Genomic DNA, 18,690 nt, shown 5'->3' on the forward strand with positions numbered 1-18,690 from the left:
TACAATTTCAGAAATTAAGTATGTATGGAACTCTGAACATAAATCCTACCTCCTTGGTTTTCAATGGTATGTCCCCAAGATACACCTTATACATTTTGTTGATGATAGCAGGATTGTTCCAGTCAATTAAACTAAAGAAGAAAACACATTAAACACCAACTTAGGATTCTGAACACTGATTACTTTAAAAAAAAAAAAAATCTTACAACACTTTGCATCATATTTCTATCCTTACTTGAGTTTTATTAAATTTGATTTGACTTCTAACCACTCCTCCCACATAGTATATAATCAGGTAGAATGTGATTACATATCACAACTATAATTTGCAGCACTGTAACTAAATAATTCATCAGAAATCTACACTCTCACTTATTGTCCAATGAAAGAAATCTACTGACTGAACATGAAATGGTCACCTCTTAAGAAATACCTCTGTATTCATAAACTGCAGCATTCTGTTGAAGAGACTGTTTGTAATCCCAAGACTATTCAACCATGGTCTACAAGACACATCTATTTGCCCACATTATAACTACAGCCATACAGTCATAGAATGGTTTTGGCTGCAGGAGACCTTTAAGACGACAATGAGTACAACCACTCTGCCACGGGTAGGGACAACTTCTCCTCAGAAAGTTCCTCAAAGCCCTACCCAACCTGCCTCTGAACACCTCCAAGGACAGCACATCCATTGCTCCTCTGGGCAGCCTGTGCCAGGGACTCACCACTCTCAGATTAAGGAATTTTTTCCTAGCACCTAACATAAGTCTCTCCCCTTTTCCATTTAAAACCACACCCCTTCGTCACGGTTTTGTAATTTTTGCTATTGGTATTCCACATCATAACATCATGTGGAGCACAGAGAAGAACTACACGTCCCATAGGACCTCATGGTCAGAAAGGGAAATACGACACGGAAGTGATGCTCTCTCGCTCTCTCACAGCCTGGCAGCGGGTGTGGGTGTGCTTCCAAGCTGTGGCATCTTCAGTTTCAAAGTAGGCTTCTTGGTCTTTGGAAAACTCTCTCTTATTTCACTTGATTTATTAGCCTGAATTTCAATTAGATTGTATTATATCGTGTTATCTTGCATTCAGATATCATAGTAAACTAAGTTCTCCTCCTTAGATCGCTGCCGCTGCTCTCTTTGTTTCCTTGACACCAGCTTCCCTACCCCTTCCCCTTTTCCCTTCCCATTTCTGGGGTCAGGCAGCCCACGGGCCTACTGCCCCCTATCACAGACGTAGACTGATCTAGATAACTCCACGACACCCTTTCTCCTCTCACTACATTCCCTGATAGAATCCCTGTCCATCATTCCTGTAGACTTGCTTCACAGATTCATATCTTTCCTGAGATGGGAGACCCAGACATGGACACAGTAATCCATATGGGACCCCATTTGGCCAGAGCAGAGGACAACTCTCCCAGATGAGGCCAGCCCTCTTTTGATTCAGCCCATGATAAAGTCGGCCTTTCAGGCTGCAAGTGCACGTTGCTGGCTTATTTGCAACTTTTCATCCATCGTGGATCTATCAGTAGAATTCTATCCATTAGAGGAAACTGATTAAGTCTATATCCATTTTACAGAGAACACAGTGGTAAGAAAATCAGAACACAGTCCCGTCAGATCTGAAAGAATCTCTGCCCTGTGACTTTTCTAAGAATAACTCCATTTAGCTGACGCTATTTATTGAAAAGACTATTTCAAACACACATGAATACACAGAATAAGTAAAGGAAACAAAAATGTAGACATTCATATTTAAAAGATTTGAGGAAGATGCAACTATCTCTTTCTTTCAGCAAAGCAGTTAATTTCTAAATAAGTGAATTGTGAAGTATATTCTATGTCTCAAAAAAACTCAATATTGCATATTAACACTATTTGTCCAAATACACATTGCTTTCCAGATACAGAATACCAACACCAAAGGAAAGATGAGACAATCAGTAAAAGGACAGAATGCCTTCCTTCATTGAACAGTCCTGCTGCTCTCCAGATAGTAGAACCATCTCTCCAGCAGCTTTTGAGGCACATGAACAGACTTGAATGGACATAGTTTCACATTACATTACTGACTCCAAGTTAAGTAGCTCCCTGCTTCTAGTAATAGAGAAGCTACCCACACTTTCCAAAGACGAGTCTATCCCACTCTAAATCTTGGAACATGACCCAGCATACTTCACATGGTCAGTGACTCAGCAAACAGTATGAACACCAACTTTCCTAGCTGCATCAACAGTTAAAGACAGAAGTATTATCCACAGATGATGACAGCTGAGCTGCAGACAAGCAAAAATGCAAACAATGTTGGCTGCCAAGCTTTCTAGACTACAGTCCACTTCACAATTATGGTCTCTTTACCTCCTAGCTAAATCAAATGGAAAGTTTTCTTTTACAAGAAAGGCAGTATCTATATATGCTGACCAGCTGTGAATCACTTATCAAGTCCTCAAAGGTCAACAGTAATCCACATGGGACAATATCGAAACTAGGCAGTAAGAGAATGGCCCAAATGTAATACCAAAGATAACTGCAGTTACAGCTTCAGCTCCGGAGCGTACTGATTTTTCTCAGCTGTGAGTCTGAGCTACGCTGCTCCAAATCCCAGCCCATCTGAACAGGAAGTAGCTATGTGTGGGACAGTACCCTTCTTTTCCACACTGGAGCACTATGTCAGCTGCAGTGAGCATCATTAGAAACACGAGCATCAGCTTTTCTAAATATCCACATCTGTACCTTTGTTTGCTCTTCAGTTCAAGGTCTGCTGCAGTGGCCACGCTGTGTCTTGTATCACTGGAGGCTACAACCAGATGTACAACAGCTTCAAGTTCCGGCACCTGCTCTGCTTCAATGAACTTCACTATCCCCAGCTTACACTATTAAACAAATTGGAAGGTAAATGCAGTTTTACTGACATGAAAGCATATGCCAAAATAACCACAAAACAATCACAGCAACTCAAGTGACTGAAATGCTAGCTTTTGCCCATTACGCTCAAGTTCACATGCTCTCAACAGCATCATCTTTCATTCCCCTTCAAAGAAATCACTTGCTGCTCACTATCTGCATGCTAATCAGGGAAACTCTGCCGACACCTGCTAAAAAGGGAGGTTTTGGAGCATAAATTTTTCTACCTTACTCTGTCTAGCCTTGTTTTGCTCTATGCATAGCTGTCCTCTTTACTACCCCTCAGTTCCCCAAGATCAGTTTCTGTGACTGCAAGTACCTGCTCCAGCAGCTCTGGTGTCCATGGGCTATCTCCAATTACTCTCTTGGCTGCATAAAAGCTCATCCCTGGAGGTGGCTGAGGGATTCCAGGACCTCCCATAGTACTTGATGAAGAGCCCTGTCCTGAGGGCATGTTTTGCCGACTCTGAGATTCATTCAATACGTACCTAAATATGGAACAGAGTTTCATTAGAGACTTTACCACTCCACACTGCTGATTGAATTAGAGGCTGGAATGGGTGGAATACAAATAACCAGTTCAACTTCACATATTCCTCTTTAATCAATCCACGACTCTGACACAAGACAGAATTTTAATTATTTTAGACAAGCTACCCTGCAAGCCATCTCATTATACTTGTTTGGAAAAAAAGAAACAAAACCATGAACAAAACAACAAGTAACTTGGCTAAGAAAGAGAAGGGTCCACCAGTGTTTCTGGGAAAAACATCTCAGGTTACCAACCAAAATTAATTCTCTCTGCAATGTTAAATACACAGAGAGCAGTAGACTTGGAAAGGTTATATAAAAGCTTTAGCAACATTTGTATGATTTCTACAAAACACTTCAAACTTACTAAGGGAAATAATGACATGTGCAACACAGCAAAGTAGCGGGAAGCAATTTCTGACAACAAAAACATACATATTGGAAATGGCAGTTTTAGTGCTGGGGCAGGAAAAGTGACATTTACAGAGGTCAGTCATTTCGCAGACTGGCAAGTCTAGCAACTCTGAATATTTGCACACCTTGGCAAAAATCACCCTACGTCTCCCTGTATACTTGCAAACTGACTCAATACAAGCAGTATAAGCAAGCTTCAAAACTGAAGAAGAGACCAACAATAACTGTATTGCTCCAGATGGCCATACTTTGTTCTGCATTTAGCACACAGACAACAAACAAAAGTAAGCAGTCACAACAGCAAGGACAGATGTTCATCCTAAATCTCCAAGAAGAAATTTTGATGTCATAATTGCAAACACTTCATTTTAAGCCTTAGGCCCTAAAGTTAGGCTTTCTGGTTGCTTTACCACTTGTAAACTGGCAAGGCTAATTGACTGATAGGCAGCAACTGAGGAAGTTCTACCAGGTATAAATTAACTGTCAGCAATTGCAACATCTTGCCCCAGGGAGCAAGACATTGAAAGAGTGTCAACCAGAGCCACAGGCTAGATGAAGACATTCTCTAAGCACCTTCTGGAAAGAAAACGAAATTGGAAAAAAATGTCCTCTCCTTTCAGCTAACATCATGGTCTCTCTGAGTATTTGAAAATTAGTCATCATGCTTGGCCAAAGTACAAAAGCATAAGGAACTGAAGTCTCATTAAAATGCCACAGGACTTCACCTCCTGAAGGCACAGACACATTAGTGTGGGGATGAAGCTAGCAGAATACACCTGGGCAAACTGTCGAAAGCAAGCTGAGAACAGAGAATTAGACTGAAAATTCTGAACTCTCATTTGCCACACTCTACACACTCAAATGTGGCCTCAAACTGCTGACAGGAGCATTGCTTCCAGTAGAGCTGCACAAAGAAACATATGACCACAACTTAAAAATTAATTCTTGCAGGTTATTCAACTTGCATGTAAGATAGTAAGGTGCCCAGAAGATCCCACCAGAATCCATGAGCTATTAGAAAAAGAAATCTGTTCCTGTGATAGAATTATTTCTATTTTACTTCCAAAGTTTTTCAAGCAACAAAAAAACATTTAGAAATTGGTAGAAAATAGCTACTGAGCAAGTAGTGATTTTAGACATCAGAAGATTCCTGCCTAATAGCATGCACAAAATTCAAGTTGTTCTGTAAATTATTCTTGCTCTCAGAAACATGACACAACATTACAGTTACGTTTCAGAAGCAAGAAAATCCTCTCATTAAAAGTTAAGTTCCAAAAAGTATTAGACTATGCTTACTTATAACCTTGGAGGATCAAGACTCAAAATCAACTGTACCAGTACAAACATTTTGATTTGGTTTCTATTTTAAAGGTTTGGTTATTTAAAAGGTAGCTCATATGCCACATAGCTTCACTTTTATCTGAACAGAGGTCAAGGACAGAGTAGTATAATAGCTAATTAGCCAGAAAAAAACATGTTTTGTTAAATAAGGAAGGTGTTGATTCCATTCTTAAGATAAAGACCCTGCTTTGTATATTCCTGAAATATGTAATATATTTCATTTGAGGTAGGAAACAACAGCGCTTTTTAAATTAAGCTTCCAAGGGTGCATTTTGTGATGTTTCACAGAACAAGAAGACGATGTTACCAGACAACACCAATATTAACTCTTACTTACCCATAAGGCATAAGAAGAACATCCAACATGAAGTCCAAAAGCAGCTGTACAGTCTTTGGTTTTTCAGCAAGATTAAATGGAGAAGCTGCTGCTTTCAGTGGTTCAGCAGGATATTTCATGTGAAAAAGGGTTGGTATTAGAAGATGCATTAGGCTGAAAAACAATTACATTTACTGCAACCATTTAAAAAAAAAAAACCAACAAAAAAACCACAACAACACAACAGTTTATTCCTAGCATCAAAGAGACAGGTCTTTAAGAACATATATGGCCCTTAATGTCACCAAAAAAAAAATAAAAGTCTCAACAAAACTTAAAATGATTCAATCCAGCAGTTTGATCTATTAAACAGTGGAAGGCAGAACATAAATTAGGATATATGCTTAACTTAGACCACGAAGTGTGCAAGCACACACACACTCATACATCCCTTTCTCCAGACTTCAGCATTTTGCAATTATGCCACAAAGCACACTCCAGAACTACATCCTCCATTAGAAGTATAAAGACATAAGTTTGAGTCAGCATACAGCAGAAGTTGATTGACACTGTTCATCTCCAATAAAGCACCTACACAGACAGAGCAGTACCGGTATTTACACACTGGTCTACTCAGATCTCCCACAGCACCTTTCACCCATGTACTTGCTTTCTGGCCAGGGTAAAACCGTGCTCCCAAAGAAAACAAATATCACGACGCTTATCTCATTAACACAAGCAAGATTTTACTGCAAGACCTTTCAGCAAGCCTATTTTTAAAATACTTCTATACTGCAACAGTGCTGTAGAATAAAAGTTATGACTTCTGTATCTTTTTCCATGGACATTTCAACATAAGTTGCACATCCACAATTAATAGTTTTCTTGAAGCATTTATTATACACAGCAATCCACAGCTTCTATTGTGAAGATACAACCACAAAAGAAGAAATCTTTTCAGAAAAGGTACAAATGACTTCATTAAAATGATAGAAACAGGATTTACTCCAAGCATACGAATTATACCTGTCTTGCTGTGGCTGGGGTTTCCCTTCCATTGCAGTGAGAAGAGTTGGAGCCAATTCACACTGCCTTTCCACAGGCAAACGAGGGTATCCCATCTTAACGTAAATAATGGTAAAATTCTAAAGAAAATATAAAAAAAGGCAAAACATAGTAATGTGTAATAATGTGAAATATCCATTCCTTACACTTTTCTGGAATGCTGTATTAAAATACGGTTGCTGGAAACAGATTCTGTTTTGGCAGACCAATTTCTTAATTACAAGGCTGAATGGACTCAAAGCTTTTTGAGGGCTGGAAAACCTTTCCAGTCTTCACTGGAAAGAATGTTGGTGAGTTTGGCTTGTTTAGCTTAGAAAAGAGAACACTGCAGGGAGATCTCATTGCTGCCTTCCAATACTTGAAGGGAGTTTACAGGCAGGAAGGGGATGAGCTTTTTACACAGTCTAATAGTGACAGGACAAGGGGAAACGGCTTTAACCTAAAAAAGGGTGCAATTATGTTAGATATTAGGAAGAAATTCTTCACTCAATGGCCCTGGCACATCTGCCCAAGGAATCTGTGGGTACCCCTTCCCTGGAGGTGTTCCAGGCCAGATTGGATGGGGCGCTGGACAGCTGTGCCAGTGAGTGGCAATCAGCCCCAACTGAGAAGCTGGAACTCAGCTTTACCTAAGCTACAATTTCAATGAAATCAAAGGCATTGTTTTCACTTATCTATTTCTAAAAGAAAAATGCTACCCATTATTGAATAAATACGGAGTCAGCAGCACAGGGAAGTTTTCTCTCGAGATGTGTTTCTGAATCATCATATTTAAAAGCTGCAAATGCAATCCAAACAGAGTCAGGGACAAGATAGCGCAGCAGTACTGAATACTAGAATATCTTTTATTGCTACCATTGATCCAAATCTAGCTTGGAACTGGAGAGATAAAAAGCTGTGTGCTCAACAACCTGCTTGAAAAAATAATGCAAATTCAGTTGTCAAATTCTGTATAAAACAAGCAAAAAAACCAAACAAACTACAAATCACTTAAAAAACTAAAAACAAACCACTACTGAGAGGTTAAAGACAAATAAATTTGGAGGGCTGAAAACAGAGGGACTTTTCTGGTCTTTAATTCATGCTGGTAGTTCCTCTGAATGAAAATACATTGAGAAAAAGCATTAACAGATGATTCCAGAATGGTGCTGACAGTTGTGTAAGCTCTTTTCTCCAGCTGACTCAATGTAAGACCTAGTTATGACCTACTGGATCTAGTCACAATCTGCTCATCCCAACTACCACTCTGTGACCAAAATAAATACTAAGTTTAGCTTGTCAGATGATGCAGTGAAGGGAAAGAACTAAGGAGACACCTACATGCAGGGAGAAGGCTGGCAGTCATAGTACACCGCTACAGTCCAATGCAGTGCAGATCTCAGCTGTGTACCTCATCTGCAGTTATTTGGCAAGAAGTATAAAGAACAATTCATAGGAGGAACACTACACAGCACTGAAGTGGGAAGCATTACATTTCTTCATAGATGGCACTTGCTTAATTTTTGCAGAGCCCACTACCTCACTGCACATAACAATATGCATCACTCATACATCAGTGAACACAGACTTCTGATGCATGCTGCTAAAAGCACAGTTTGTCTTCAGATTCAATGGTCCTTTTGCTTCTCTGAAGAACACATGCAGACTTGGAAACAGCACCCACTCCTCAAAGGTGAACTCTGCATAATCCTACTTGTTTGCAGACAATCTGAGATTACTTCCATGTGACTGTAGTTTTAAAGTACAAATATTTTCCTTTCAGTTTCTATATGATGCAGCAGCCTAACGAGATGAGCAGAAAGCTTCCTTCCCATTCTATCACTCGTTCATGATTGGTATTTGCAATAGATTTACCACAGCTCAAACAACAATCATCTTCCTTAGTCTTACAAAACATCTAATGAAATTACTTAGTATGCAGTTTTACAATCCATAAAATATTTTTCATCTTTTTTTCTACCAACAAGTGTCCTGACCATAGACACATAATTAAAAGTGTCCTTGTGTTCAGAGAAATGCAGATTCTTTAAAAAAGACACTTTGTTCATACATCAGGATGAGGATTGGCAGCGATTTGCAGAATGGGGCCACTGCAATAAGCAGGCTATGTCCAACAGGAGCAACAATGATTCATGAAAGATCAAGAGTAATTTCAACAAAAAAATCAGTAACTTCGCTGTTTTATGAAACCAAGTTTCACTCCTACCAGGCTACATAGTTTTTAAAAAAATGTTTAAAAAGTCAACATCCTCCCAATAACATATTTGTTAGGATAACAGACAGAACTAATGCAGAAGCTTTAAGGAATATTCTGCTTATTTCAAGTAAACCATAATCAGTTATTGTTGGAAGAACAGATACTTACAGTGACAAAAGACACTGCAGAAGGATCTTGATACTGAACTAGCAATGTCTCTACAGGAAGCTGGATTTTTGGGCGACTTTTTATTCTCTTATTCAGATGAACCAGCAGCTCCATGACCTGAGAGGAAGAAAAAGAGAAAAAGAAATGAAAGAACCCTCAGTGCTCACCTACCTGCACTGCTTGGGTGGGAACTAGAAGAACGGAGATTGAAGAGCCTGGGAAGAAGGGGGCTAGAGGAAGGTGTTTTCACTTCAATTTAGTTCTCACTGTCTAACTCCATTATTAACAGACAGCAAATTAAATTCATCTTCCACAAGCCTTGTCAATTTTGCCCATGTTGGTAACTGGTTAGCAATCTCTCTGACATTATCTCCACCCACAAGCTGTTTTACCTTGTTTTCCTGCTGTGGAGAAGGAGTGACTGGATGGGCTGATTGCCCATCCAGTCACCCCACCACATAAACAAAGTGCCCTGAAGTAGGGTGAAGGCAAGTCCTGAAGCTCCAGAACTTCAGCAGCATACTGACAACAGACTGACCTTATTTTTTGCTTTAAGTGAAGGAAAACTACACTTTTCAATTCAAGTAAAACAGTGTAAGATTTCAAACCACAGTTAAGTTGGCATGTGGCTTTTTAAAAGAATTTAATCTCCTTTTATGACAAGGTTGCCCATCTGGTGACTAAGGGAAGCCAGTAGACATGATCCTTTTTGGATTTCAAAGCTGTATCTCACATTTGTCTGCATAATGTATCCAGCAAACCACTAGAAAAAAAAAACAACATAGTAGTGATGGGTGATAGCTCAAGCTCGAAGGGTTACATCAGTGGTCAGGGCCCCAGCTGTTGTAATCCAAGGAGTGTATTAATTTGGGGTGGTCCTGTGTGGAGCTAGGCATTGGACTTGTTGATTTTTGTGGGTCAGTTTCAGCTTGGGGTGTTATATGATTCTACTGTAGAAACAATACATAGATTAAATACTACAATAACATCAAGAGAGTCACAATACAGTACATCAGTTTTGTCACTTTGTCTACAGTCATTAATTGGGTGAACAAAGACTGTCCTTCTCTTTCCCTTCTTCTCTACCTACTTTTATTAGCCTTAATTGTCCAAAGGTGTGAGCACGCACAGAAAATATTAATTCCACTACCTTAGCATGCTTTTGAGGCTACAGCTCAACAGCAGGTACATCTTTACTGCCCACTAAGCAAGATGAGCATAGGAAAGCTAAGTATTTATGTTCACAAGTCAATAGCCTTTCACTCTACTCAGGACAGGGGGACAGCGGAACAAGAAAATAATTAGGGTGCCTTCAGACATAAACCAATATGTGATCCTATGGAAAACACCTAATTAAAACATTCTAAGAAATTTCATTAGCATAGTTTCAAGAGTACATGATATCTGTATAGTCAGAAGAACACTACTTCTGAGACTGAATATGTCTATCAGCACAGTAGAATGGTTTCATATCCCTCAAACCCCTGTCATGTTATCACTGTTAGGTCCATCTTTTGTGCAGAGCCTATTAGCTGCTCGGACCTCTTATATTCAACTGCCTTTCTGGTCAAATCCTCCTGGCATAACAGTAAACACAAGCAGGTGTTCCTCTGTCAGAATCCAGGTCAGGTCTCTCTTGCCTTTAACGCAAAGTTTAACACCACTTCTATACGACCACACAACTGCTATTTCACAATACTTCAGTACACCGTAGCAGCTCAAGATACAGGTCTGATAGTAGGAAGATGTACATACCCATGTACAACATGGGCCCCTCCTGAAGCTTGGCTCTGCCCAGAAGCTGGCACCTGGACATATAAGCCATCAAAGGTGCAGCAACAGACCATCACATGCACACACTGCATAGGTCAGGTATCCACTAGTTCCTACGACAGGGGACTCCTCATGATCTTGGCCCCAGAGATAAAGTCACCACACTCTCAGCTCCAGGAGACCCTGCTGGTGTCCATCAGTAAAACCAGCAAGATATTATCCTTAAGAGGGCCACACTATTAAGTGAGTCTCACACCAAGAGATCCCCATATCCTTGCATCTCTCCAGCAATTGACAAACTCCCTTGGTCCCACCAAGAGCCAGCTTTCCAACAGCCTCATTCTTAAGAGACCCTGTCTCTCCATCTGCTGGCATAGAGACGAGTTCCCTCTGACACCAAAACAAAAATGCCTCATTCAAAAACCAGCTAAAAATGAAAATTAACAAGAGTATAGGACAGACCGTGCTGATAAGGTTCAAGACAAGGCCATACAAGCATAATGATCATGAATTGTTTATACATCACTATCCTTTTTATTCACTCATCCCTCCAATTTCTCACAATTACTCTTCCCTAAATCACTAGGTCCATCCTTTTCTCCACCTTTGGTTCCTCCATTATACATCACAAAGTTAGGCTTGAGAAGTCCCAAAATGTTCTTCCTCTGCATCTCCTTGCGTGCATTACCACTAGGCAGTAATACTTCATTTTAAATAGCGTTTTTATATTGGCTCATTCTGAAGGGTTTCAGGACTTAACAGCAGAGTTGAGACTCTCTTAGAGCGGCCATGAGAATGATCTGCACAGCATCCCTTCATCTGAGTCCATAATTTGGGTTTCCACCTGCCAATATATCTCTGTGCTCAAGGACAACAGAGCTCCACAAGCTTAAAGACCAGTGACTGCTACAATTGCACCTGGGGATAAGTGGGACAAAGTGGCACACAGGTTCCTCCCTTTTCTATTGTGCTCCAGAGCTGTTTCATGGATGTGGAGATGAGTTTTTGTTACATAATCTAAGGCAAGAACTGAATTCCTTAGGTATATATTCAATTCTAACTATAAAACATTTGTTCCTCTCTCTAATTCACGTCGAAGTAGGAAAGGGCCAAACCATTTTGCAGGTAGTACTGAACGCATATCTGAATGAACTCTGCAACAAAGCAGTCTTCTGCATTAAGGAAATGAATTCCTTCAAACTGACATTAGGTTATACCTTCAAAATGATTTGGCCCTTGCTTCTTCTACTGCTGTCAAGCAGTGAAAAAGACCCATAAGGCATTTTGCACAGAGAAGGAGGCTTGCTCCACACGCACTATTAGCGAGGTGGATATACAACAGCTCTATCCTGGAAGCTGTGGCAGATGTCTCTGTGACAGGAAGTCTTTGTTTCAGGCTAACTCACAGCAAGCTGGCTTCAAGCAGAAACAAATACAGTCTATACGAGCAAAAATCACACATACAAAACACCTTGCTGATGCAGGCAATGACTATTTTCTTTCTCCCTATCAGGCTCATGGTATCATTTCCTGAAAGAGTTGATCCCTTCACAAAGAGCACCAAAGAGTATCTTAATGCCACAGGAAGGCATTTCCTGCTGCCTGATGAGAACAATGTTCCAGTAGGGTAGGCGCCCTTACCTTTTTACGAACTCCTTCCTGAGTGCTGGACAGCTTGAGGAGAACAGGGGGTAGGAATTTGGAAATAATATTCTGCAACTGCTCGTCTGTTTCTGCATGGCCGAGACGCAAAAACACTCGTTCAAGTTGATCTGCAATTTGAAGAAAATAAGAGGGGAAAAATAAATCAACAGGACTCAAAATTACAGCAGCATGATTTATGTATTTTTTTTTTCCTGAAAATCCCTTAGTGAGTTCAGAAGAGATGCTACACACAAATACCTTTGTCTCAGCAACACAAAGAGCAGACACACTGTAAGAAGCCATGCTTTTTACATTACTGTCTCAAAGTTTGCTGAAATGGACAAGTTCAGGCAAGTCCTGGCCAAGGTTCCAGGACTGAGACACACAGGAACCAAGGTTCGAGAAATCCCTTTGTTTAGGAGATGGACAAGTCCGGGAGCTACGAAAGGGAGATAAGATACTGATCAATGGCCCTTAAGTGGTCTTTTGTGTTGGCCTATCTCAAGGAAGATTGACATCTCTGAGGAAAATCACAGGACGCTAACCCGAGTCGTCCCGAAATGTCTCGAAGGCTGGAAAGAAGGATAAAAAGGGCACGGACAAACCCCGAATTTGGAGGTTTTCTGACACCTGATGCCTCACTACGGAAACAAGGAGGTTTTCTGTCATCAGATGCCTCTCTACGCGAGCGCCTGCATGCTGAAGAAGATGCCTGTATGCTGAAGAACCTTTGTAGGCATCTAGGTATCTGACCTCAGATTCCTCCACCGTTGTCCTACTGCTGCCTATTATCTCTTCTGGGATTGCTGCTCGAGACTCTGCTCCGAGGGACCTCGCTGCCCGAGACTCCACTTCCTGAGACCTCGCTACTCTGACCGTCTTCTCTGCGTTTCATCGATCTGCGGCCTGCTACTTCGCTGCTGCTCTCCCCTACGCTTATTTTGCCCCGGACCAACGTTAACAACGTGCTACGGGACGCTGCTGCTTCCAGGAGGTGACTATTCCCCGCTTTAACGTAATTCTTGCTCTTTTCTACCTTTTTCTATCGCCTACTTTCCCTTCCCCATCACCCTAATTTTGGCATTCGTCGCTCTCCCTTCCCCATCCCCTCAATTGTCTATCATTTCCAATAAACTGGTCGGATCAACATTTGAATGTTCTTCTTCTTAATCTCACGCCGGGCATAACATTATCAAAAGAACCTTTGCCTCACTCCTAAATTGGAGCGAGACACACACCTTCTAATTTTAACACTAACAGAGTAAACCAGCCCAATTGCTCCCTGTACTGGCCTCCACAATTACGTACAAAGGACTCCTATTATAGACAGAAGCAATTAAAATTCCCGTGATATTGCTTAATATTTTGTTTCAGATAAAAACCAAAACATGTCCAAAAGGTGGTATGAAAGGTTAGCACCTCTAACCCACCTTCTGCACTTTCTGCTTTCAGAGCAAAGCTGTGCAGCTGTAGAGCTGCTAACTTCTAGAAGTGTGCTGTGATCTGCATTCAGACCACGACATCCCATATCTCTACTAAATAATTACAGAGCACAAAAGATTTAGCAGCCACTTATTCTTCTTCTTCTTGTTTAATTTATGGTTCTTGTCATGCCTGGGGACCCCACTGTTGTAGATGCTGTGCAAACAGAACAAAGCAACCAGATAGAGCAGGACCCAATGAAGATTACAGTTCGTGCCACAGCAATTAAAAAAACAAAGTCAAGGCAAAGCACATGGCATAAGCTTTGGGACAAGTCACACCACAGCAGCTGTGGATTAATTAACAGGCTGCACACCTAAGAAGCGCAAAGAACAAGTTAAAAAAGTTCTTAAAAAGCTTGAAAACGCCGCTCAAAATTTGATACCAGCGTGAGAATTTATAGGACATCTTGACACGGATCCACCTGTTCTGTCCACGAACATGTTTTTTTTAAGCCACACAGATACAGAAAATCTTTAAAATGCTGCACAAAATTTGTCTCCATTAGCTGCTGACTTGTTACAATTTGTTAATTTTCTCCCCCAACCGAATAAATAAATGACAACATTATCATCAATAGGAAAAAGATTGCAACTACAAAACACAGGTATATTGCTGCAACTTAAAACATAAAGATCCTACTATCGCTCTGTGAAGTTGCTGGAGTTTTGTAACAAATCTTAAATAGAAGCACTCCTGACCAAAACAAGGAAGGAAAACAATAAGGAAATTAGCTTACACAAAAAGGAAGAAGTTGCAACTCCTTCGAGGCCAATATAAGAAAAGCATAAAACATCGATTTTCTCACTGAACTAGCAGAAGATCACTTCAAGGAGATGGATGAGACTAAGTTCTTCTGTCAGAAACTCAAGTACATGGGCTGAGAACTATCTGTCTTTGTATAGGGGATGGAGGAGCCAATGCTGTGGGAATGTAGAGCTGGCCCGACAGCTATACCAGCAGAAAAGCCAGACCCACCCAGAACAGTGCTGCTCTGACAGCCAGGCTGGGCACTGGAACACAGCACTGGGGGCCTCCCTGCAGGCAGCAAGGAAATCCGATGCGTTAAGGGATTACAGGCCTTAGTGCATCCTGCAGGACAAAACTACTGCCCTAAAGACTAACCTGCAGTGATCTGTTAGAAGCCAAGATTAGAGAGTGACAGGGAGAACTTGCCTTCAGTGGAGAAGGATCACTGTGCAAGCTGTGAGGTAAAAAACAAAGTGTGGCTGCAGGAAAGGACCGGGTGAATGTGCACTGCTGGATGTGAAAGAACATAAAGGATGCTCAAATACAAAAGCTCTAGCCAGGAAATCGCCCTTGATGTAGCTGCAGAACAGTTCCACTGTCCTATTTTCTGTTGTTTAAATCTGTTCCATCCATGTGCCGAGTCCTTATACAGTCATCCCTCCTCTGCCAGCTGCAGATTAAACACCTCCAACATTTTATTTTCTGCTCAGCAAATGACAAGCACCCAAAAAGACTGAAACGTGAAATTTTAGCATCAGGGAGATTACAAGTCAAAACTCTGCAGCACTCACAATGCAAACTTGCAAGTTGATCCGTTGTTTCAGATTCCACGGAGCATTGAGCCTGCCAGCTAGTCAACAATTTTAAGATATTTATTATTTTTTTTTTCTAAATCCTACCAAATTTTCCCTTTTCAACTTCCTTTTTGTGTTGTATTTCACTTACTGGAATACCTCCAGGATGTCTAAGGACACAGAATGTGCTCAGAAGCTGCTTGGGACATTCCATGCAGGAGAAGCAGCTCAAGCAATCAGTGCAATCATCAGATTATCAGGTGTCAAGAGGTTGGGGCCCAGCTCTTTTTGGTGATGCCCAGTGACATGACAAGAGGCAATGGGCGCAAACATAGGAAGTTCCTTCTGAACATGAGGAAGAACTTTTTTACCGTGAGGCTGACAAAGCACTGGAACAGGCTGCCCAGAGGGGCCATGGAGTCTCCTTTGGAGATATTCACAGACCTGCCTGGATGCCGCCTTCTGCACCCTGCTAGAATCTGCTTTAGCAGGGGGCTGAGCCAAGGGACCTCCAGGAGTCCTTTCCAACTCCTATGATCCTGTGATTCCTATGGCTCCTGTGAACTACAAGCATTTACACAACTTCCAGCTTCTCATATTTCTCAGTTGATGTAAGAAGAAACCAAAACTGCAGTAAGAGAAAAGGAGAAGCTGAAGGGAGAAAAGCAGGGTGGCAAAGAGAATCCATGAAACAAGTTGACTACTTTTCTCTCTCTCTTCTGTCTAGTTGTTGAGCAGTAATGCTGCGACCATTTTTCCTTGCCCCAGATGCAGGGATGACAAAGCCATTCCAAAGATTTGAGGAGCCTGGCTGCAGGTAGGAAACCAGAGAGGGGTTTGTCAGCTTGCAAGCAAGTCACACTCCTGTGCTCCATTGCAGGCTGTATCCATAGCAGCAGTACAGGGAAACAAAGAAGGAGCACGCCCGTAGAGCTATAAATCTCATACACATCAACCATGCAGTTCCCAGCTTTCACCGTACTGAGCAAGCCCACCTCTCATGCTGTTGGTGCTGACAGCAGAGCAGAAGTTCTGGTGAACAAATGGCTCCATGTGGGATGGGGAAGGGGGAAGAAAGCAGATGGGGTTGGGTTGCAGTCTAAGTATCGTAGACCTGTCCAGTTTTATGCCCCCTATCTAGTACTGTAAATCTGCAGGGTTGTAGTTTCAAGGAGGGAGATCATGTGGTTTTATTACAATAAAAATAATTAAAGCAAGGATGTCTAACTTGCTTTGCTACACAGCACAGAAGATGGCACAATAACACTTTGAGTAACCCAAAGCAATTAAAATTAAGTGCTGCAGCAATCTTACTGCAATCTGACAGTAACAGCACTATATTTCACATGAGAGAACCTCTAGTATCCCAGCCTTCACCACAGCTAGCCCAAACCAAGCACAGCATGCAGCCCATCTAACATCCCTTCCTGCAATTTCTCTTTTCACAAGTTAATTAGAATGGTCAACAAAGATAATCTGCAAGTTGTTAGAAGCAGAGAAAGGAGCAAGTAATGGACATGACATTTGATAAAGGAGAGCAATAACCCCATCTAAGAAGTTGGTATTTCAGCTATCTGGGATTGTGCAGTGGCATCTCCTTCCTAAATGTCACAGTGAGTTCTCATCTCAAATTCAGGATGGCAACAGCACCATGCAATTTGTTGCCACCTCTAACATCCCCTGCATTCACTAATTATCATACCTGTATAAATTACTTACATCATCAACTCAAGGCAAGTCTGCTGAATATGATGATGGGGGAAGACCTCACTGTCAGAGGGCACAGACCAACTCATAACAGATCAAAGAATTTATGAGGAAAAAAAAAAACAACAAAAAATGTTGAGAAAGTCAAAATGAAAGAGAGAAAGGAGCACAAGTAGCAGGCATCAGTGTAAACTCAACTGGAAACCCCAGTGCCCAGATATGCCAGGCTTTAAATAAATCACTCTAAGAACAAGCTTGCACTTCAGCACCCTCATGCCAATGGAAAAGAGAAGGGTGCACGCAGTCCACAGTGAGCTTTGGAAGGAACAATCCAAATAAAATGAATTAATTACCGTCATTCTGCGCAGCTCTGGTTCCATTGTTTTTAGCATACTTTATCAAGTTTCCCTTTAGCTATGAACATGAAAGCTACAAGATACTTCTTTAAAGAAAGATGATCCCTACACTGCCCACAGTCTGGTTATGGCGGTGGAGCCAACTGTGGTCCTGGTCAGACTTGCCCACTGCATTAGCAAACACAGGAGAAATAACGCCTAGTTAAATAGGAAGTCTTCAAAACATTACGCATGCCACAGCTATGACAATGACCTTTCACTCAGGATTAAAATAAACAGCAGAGAATGAACTTACTGCACAAGTAGAAGGATGAATACCAGCATTTTATTTTTGAAGCTCATACCAGTAAGTTCACTCAAAATTTGTAATAGCTACTCGTGTATTCTGGCATAGTCACAACTCATTTCCTAAAGGCTCTGCAGCATTTCCACAAAGCATTCAATTTATTTTTTATGGGGGTTTTCTTGAAGAAAACACGTCTACAAAAGGAAGAACACAAGCAGAATTTAACAATAGGCACTGTGTAGGAAGAGACCTTCTCTTTTACCATACGCAGGAAATAAAGTGGCAGGACAAGAAGATGAATCTTTGTTTCCCTGCTTACAGCAGCAGTGTCCAATTTGCTCCCACTGACACACTGTACTTGGAATTTGAAATCCTCAAGTTACCATGGCAATGCAGTTACCTATTCGTGAGAAAATGTATGTTTTGCTTCTGGTTTTTTTTTTTTTTCCCCGTGTTTTTTTTTCCCCTCCAGGTTTTATTTAAAATTACAAGAATTTGGGGCTCAAATCCAGACCTCTTGCAAAAAGCAAACAAACAGAATCCAAAACACAAGACAGCATGCAGCATAGAAGCTTGACAAGGGAGTGATGCTAATGACTCCAACTTGTATGCTACCAAGACTAGGACATGTCTTGGTATTTAACTATCCTAGGAACAATTTAACTATCTAGGAACCTAGGGGAGAGTCTTGGGTCCTCTGCAAAACAAAGAAGAGTAGAAAAATGTGCTGTGCATAAAGCTGGAACCTATCTTCACGTTCCTGGGGGGGGGGGAAAATAAGTCTCTTTGACACATCGTGGGACTGGCACAATAAAGCACTTCCTGTACTTTGTTTCAGAACAGCAAACAAAAAGCCTGAGTTACTCAGGTTCAGTAGAACCAAAACAGTGCAATGGAGACCCCAGCACCTTCCCCAGAGGGGACACAGGGGTGTGTCTGCCTGGAAGACAT

At 41.3% G+C, this 18,690-nt stretch overlaps 1 protein-coding gene across 6 annotated transcripts in view; it reads right to left on the reverse strand.

Annotated features, from left to right (window-relative positions):
- The window catches only part of ECPAS (Ecm29 proteasome adaptor and scaffold), a 65,038-nt gene that overhangs the window by 43,502 nt on the left and 2,846 nt on the right, over positions 1-18,690 (reverse strand). For 4 of the 6 annotated variants that reach the window (XM_015849831.3, XM_015849832.3, XM_015849830.3 and 1 more), the window contains exons 2-8: positions 12,362-12,492; positions 8,948-9,064; positions 6,544-6,662; positions 5,539-5,691; positions 3,235-3,403; positions 2,745-2,884; positions 50-131 (exon numbers count right to left, since the gene is read on the reverse strand). In XM_015849831.3, the coding sequence (XP_015705317.1) occupies positions 50-131; positions 2,745-2,884; positions 3,235-3,403; positions 5,539-5,691; positions 6,544-6,662; positions 8,948-9,064; positions 12,362-12,492 (911 nt within the window). The remainder of the gene's footprint in view (positions 1-49; positions 132-2,744; positions 2,885-3,234; positions 3,404-5,538; positions 5,692-6,543; positions 6,663-8,947; positions 9,065-12,361; positions 12,493-18,690) is intronic. The other 2 variants (XM_085530199.1, XM_015849833.2) reach the window with 1 other exon arrangement.

Source organism: Coturnix japonica, chromosome Z (genome assembly GCF_054131305.1).
Source record: "Coturnix japonica strain WE chromosome Z, WE-NBRP24, whole genome shotgun sequence".
In the NCBI taxonomy this organism is placed as follows: domain Eukaryota; kingdom Metazoa; phylum Chordata; class Aves; order Galliformes; family Phasianidae; genus Coturnix; species Coturnix japonica.